Consider the following 4925-nt stretch of genomic DNA (forward strand, 5'->3'; position numbering starts at 1 on the left):
AATGATTTTCGCACATAATCAAGCCAAATTTCATTTTCAAAAAGAGGATTAATGAATTCTTTTACAAGTTAAATCAGTCTGAATGATAAGATTCAGTCGAAAATGCATCTTTCCCGATATGCCGCAGTTTGAAGTCGCGAAAAATAGCATTTTACGTTAGCGACGTCATTACATTCCCTGTAACTATATCATATTTCCTTATTTCCAAAGAATGTTATACAAATTTAGAGCATACTTATATAAAGAAGAATTTCCAAAATGTTTTTACAAAAATCTGCTTGTGTTTATCTTTTGAAACAAAAGTCTAGTATGTCTCTCCAAAGAAAAGAAATGTAAAAAAAAAATGTCTAGAATTTCGACCCCATTTATCTCTTAAAGTAGCACATGAAGGTATGTTTTTATAACATATTTGAATTGACTAACTGAAAAATAGCTTGTATTCAAATTTTCTTTACAAAATCACCAGTAAAACAAAACTGTATCTCCTGCTCTTAAGCTCTCAAACGTTATATATGATTGGCTTTCTAATCGTTGGTCATGTGTGTATAAACTCTTTGGAGGTAATTCCAAACTTTGGTCATGTGTTTATCCGTTGTAGATTATGAAATTCTTTGTTCTTGTCTGTATACTTTGGAAAGTTATTCTAATCTTTGGAAAGAGAAAAAATAGCAAAAATATCAAACTCCAAGGAAAATTGAAAACGGAAAGTGCTTTATCAGATGGCAAAATCCAAAGCTCAAATACACCAAACAAATGGAAAGTATATGTCACATTTCTGACTTAGTACAGGCATGTTCTTTCGTAGAAAATGTTGTATTGAACCTGGTTTTATAGCTAACTAGACCTCTTACTTGTATGACAGCCGCATATAATTCCTTTATTTTGACAACAATGTGTGAGCAAAATAAACACACATAATACTATAGGTAAAATTGTCAAAATTCAACATTGCGTTATAATCTTAATCACTATAAAAACATGTGTGTGCTCTTTCGGAGTTAGTTCAAAACTTTGGTATCCTTTTGTCACGTGTGTAACATGCAGAGGTTATTTTAAACTTTGTCACTGTGTACCCCTTTGATGTTATTTCAAGCTTTGGTCTGGTGTGTACCCTTTGGGTGTTATTCTAATCGTTGGTCTGGTGTGTACCTTTTGGATGTTATTCTAATATTTGGTCTAGTGTGTACCCTTTCGAATTTTTTTCAAGCTTTTGTTCTGCTGTGTACCCTTTGGAAAATATCCATAACTTTGGTCTCGTGTGCTCCCTTTAAAAATTATTCAAAACTTTGATCTCGTGTGTTTCCCTTTGGGAATGACCCAAAACTTTGGTCTCGTGTGCTAAAAAATGTCGATTAATGTTTGTCTGAGCATCCTTTTCTTTGACTAGATTGTCTGTTTTCATTAACTATTTTCTTTATTGCAAATTGATAACGTTAAATAATGTTGAGTTATAAAAAAAAAGACTAAAGGATGATACATCGACGCATTTGAAATAGCATACCATCCTGGCCCGATAAGTTCCATATAACAGTTAGTCCTGTAGTCCATTATGCTTTATTAGTATATCAAATATGCAACCATGTTTATAAAAAACGACTTATAATTTTCATATACTTTTTATTGGCCTAAAATATATTCTGAAATGTGCAACAAACACGAATATAACGTCACAAGCAAAAAAATGATGATTGATATATCGTGTTCCGCAAACTCCAAATTTTATAATTGTTTATCAAGAAGGATACAGTTAAATAATCGACCAATTTGATATAATGTCAATTATATATACAAGTTATAATATCGTTGCTGTTTGTACTTAGCGACGCTTTATAGAAAGGGTGTACTTGATACAAGCCCAATATCCTTCACAGCATGGTCCTTTGTAGTTCATTCTAACTGCTGTTGATTCAACAATCTCAAACTCTGAATGCGCACGATATTCATACATTGAAATCCCATCCGACTTTAGGTTTACGTCATCAGTGTCATAACTCCATGGACCAAACTGGAAGGAGCATTCGGTAATACCTTTACCTACATCTTTACAATCGTCCGTCCAAATCCGAGATGATGGAACATACACCATTTGACCACCGCCATACAACAACACATTTGGTTCGTAGTCAAGGTGTGTCGTTGGTCTACAAAAAAATATCACAAAACATGTTTGAATTTTCATAAAAGAGGCATACTGTTTTTCTCGGAAACATTCTAAAATAAGTTTAAAGCACCCTTTTAAATCAGAAAACGCACAATTTCGATGATATGAAAATAAATTTCCTTTTTGAATTTTGGACCCTCGATGCTCTTCAACTTCGTACTTTAATAGGCCTTTTAAACTTTTTGATAATGTCGTCACTGATGAGTCTTATGTAGACGTAACGCGCATTTGGCATACACAAAATTTTAAGCCTGGCATCCATGATGAGTTTATAATCAGCTAGTGATACTTTTCATTTCCTTGTATTTGGTATAGTATATTTCCATTCTCAATTTTATTTCGAAGCAGATAGTGTATTATAGTGAATTATACTGTCGAAGAAAACTCATTTGTCACAATACGAAATAAAAATAGATTTTAAAGTTGTTGAATCCTTAGAAATCACAGAAGTAAAGTTTAATTGAACATCAAGTTTTCAATCAGGTATAAAATATGAAAATGTTTGCATGAAAATCAATAATAACAGTATCACTTGTTTAAAATGAATTTATAAACAAATTCCACAATCTAATAAAAAATAAACAACATGACCTACCTTTGATACAAAGTAATATCGGGTAACCATACTGCAGACTGCGGAATAGAAATATGACTAAAATCGTCCCGGAATCTTTCTGCTGCTGCACTGAGTCGCGTATCTGTCCATGTTGTTGGCATCCATGCATCTATTGTGAGCTCATTCGAGTTCTTGAAAAATCATACAAAGAGACAATAAGAATGACATGCATTTAATGTCAATTTCAACCTTACAATCCTTAGTGTAAAAAGAAACAAGAATTATTTATATAAATTTGGAGTATTTACATATAGTGATAATATATAATAATGTCATCGTGTTATCTTTTTATGTTTGCTAGGTTTTCTCTTAAGGGTTTGTCATCTCTTTTTTATTATTTTCAAAATAGTAAGATATTATTTCGAAAACTTGTCCTTTATATTGAAACAAATATTCTCCCAACACTTACAAACTCCACTATCCTTTGAATTGCTAGACTGTGATTGACGTTAGTAATGGGCTGTTCCTTGTTTGAGGGGCGCACCATTTTGTTGTAGTCTGTTATCAGTAGGGACAGGAAATCATCCTCGTTCATCGAAACACTTTCTGCTCGGTTTCCTACATATATAGCATGAGATATGAAATATTCATGTTTGTTACACTGAACTAAGTTTGATGAAAGAATATGTTGGATATACGTCGATGAGACAGCAATATTAATTAGAAAGTATCCTCAATTTTTAAATTTTCATTTTTACATGTGAACTGCTGCTTTGTGGGAACAAACAATATCGTATGTTGCACAATGTTAAAAGATATTAAATAAAAGTGTAGTATGTTTCACAATGTTAAAAGATATCAAATAAAAAGTATCGTATGTTTCACCATGTTAAAAGATATTTAATAAAAAAAATCGTATGTTTCACCATATTAAAAGATATTAAATAAAAATATTGTATGTTTCGCCATGTTAAAAGATATTAGATAAAAATATCGTATGTTTTTCCGTGTTAAAAGATATTAAATAAAACATATCGTATTGCTTCACCATGTTACAAGATATTAAATAAAAATATCGTATGTTTCACAATGTTAAAAGATATTAAATAAAAATATCGTATGTTTCACAATGTTAAAAGATATTAAATAAAAATATCGTATGTTTATTGTTTCACAATGTTAAAAGATATCAAATAAAAAATATCGTATGTTTCACAATGTAAAATTATATTGAAGAAAAAAAAAGTATGTTTCACAATGTTAAAAGATATTAAATAAAAATGTAGTATGTTTCACCATGTTACAAGATATAAAATAAAAATATCGTATGTTTTTCCATGTTAAAAGATATTTAATAAAACATATCGTATGTTTCACCATGTTCCAAGATATTAAATAAAAAATCTCGTATGTTTCACCATGTTAAAAGATATTAAATAAAAATATCGTATGTTTCACCATATTAAAAGATATATATTAAATAAAAAATTTAATATTTTTCACCATGTTCAAAGGTATTAAATAAACAATATCGTTTGTTTCACCATTTTAAAAGATATCAAATAAAAAATATTGTATGTTTAAAGCGGTTGTTGCAAACTGAAAAGTCACGCACTAATGCTTATTTACATCAAAAATAGTGTCCAAAGCCATTTTTACAAAGTAATTCTGACTATATTGGAGAAATAAACTTATCCGAAAGATAAAAAAAACTTTAAACATAAAATCCTTAACAATTAAAACATCTTTTCAAATAGTGTTATCAATTTGAAAGTTGAACTTACCAAAGCTGAAGAGAAATATGATAAGCATCAACATCGTCTTTGAAAATAAAGGCAACCGTCACATTGAAGTTATTTCTATTTTAGTACATTTTAAAATTGTCAGCTGTATTCTGTATTTACATGTATTTATTTACTACTTAGTAATTTAGATTGGACAATCTAGTGGATTATTGAATATACTTATAAGCTGTAGTGGTGCACTGAATTTCCATGACAAAGTATACGGAATACAAATATTTTATTACATTTGTAAACTAAATCCCCCCCCCCCCCCCCCCCCCCCACAAGAAAACACAGTCATGAACATTTATTTTTAACTTCATTGACGTTATTATGACATAAAGATAATATATTAAGAGCACATCGTGAGAAAGTGGTTTTTTATTGTATTTTTATTGCGGTTAATTACATGTGCGGTTGATTT

The 4925-nt window shown here is 30.1% G+C and overlaps 1 protein-coding gene across 1 annotated transcript; it reads right to left on the minus strand.

Moving 5' to 3' along the window:
- Positions 1–1626: 1626 nt before the first annotated feature.
- LOC127704229 (acetylcholine receptor subunit alpha-type acr-16-like) lies at positions 1627–4610 on the minus strand. Its single transcript, XM_052208183.1, has 4 exons — positions 4502–4610; positions 3187–3335; positions 2757–2908; positions 1627–2141 (listed from the first exon to the last, which is right to left on the minus strand). Exons 1-4 carry the CDS (start codon positions 4533–4535, stop codon positions 1817–1819), a joined length of 660 nt encoding a protein of 219 aa, XP_052064143.1. The 5' UTR covers positions 4536–4610; the 3' UTR covers positions 1627–1816.
- Between the last annotated feature and the right edge of the window lie 315 nt (positions 4611–4925).

This window comes from Mytilus californianus, unplaced genomic scaffold (assembly GCF_021869535.1).
Source record: "Mytilus californianus isolate M0D057914Y unplaced genomic scaffold, xbMytCali1.0.p SCAF_6, whole genome shotgun sequence".
Classification (NCBI taxonomy): Eukaryota; Metazoa; Mollusca; class Bivalvia; order Mytilida; family Mytilidae; genus Mytilus; species Mytilus californianus.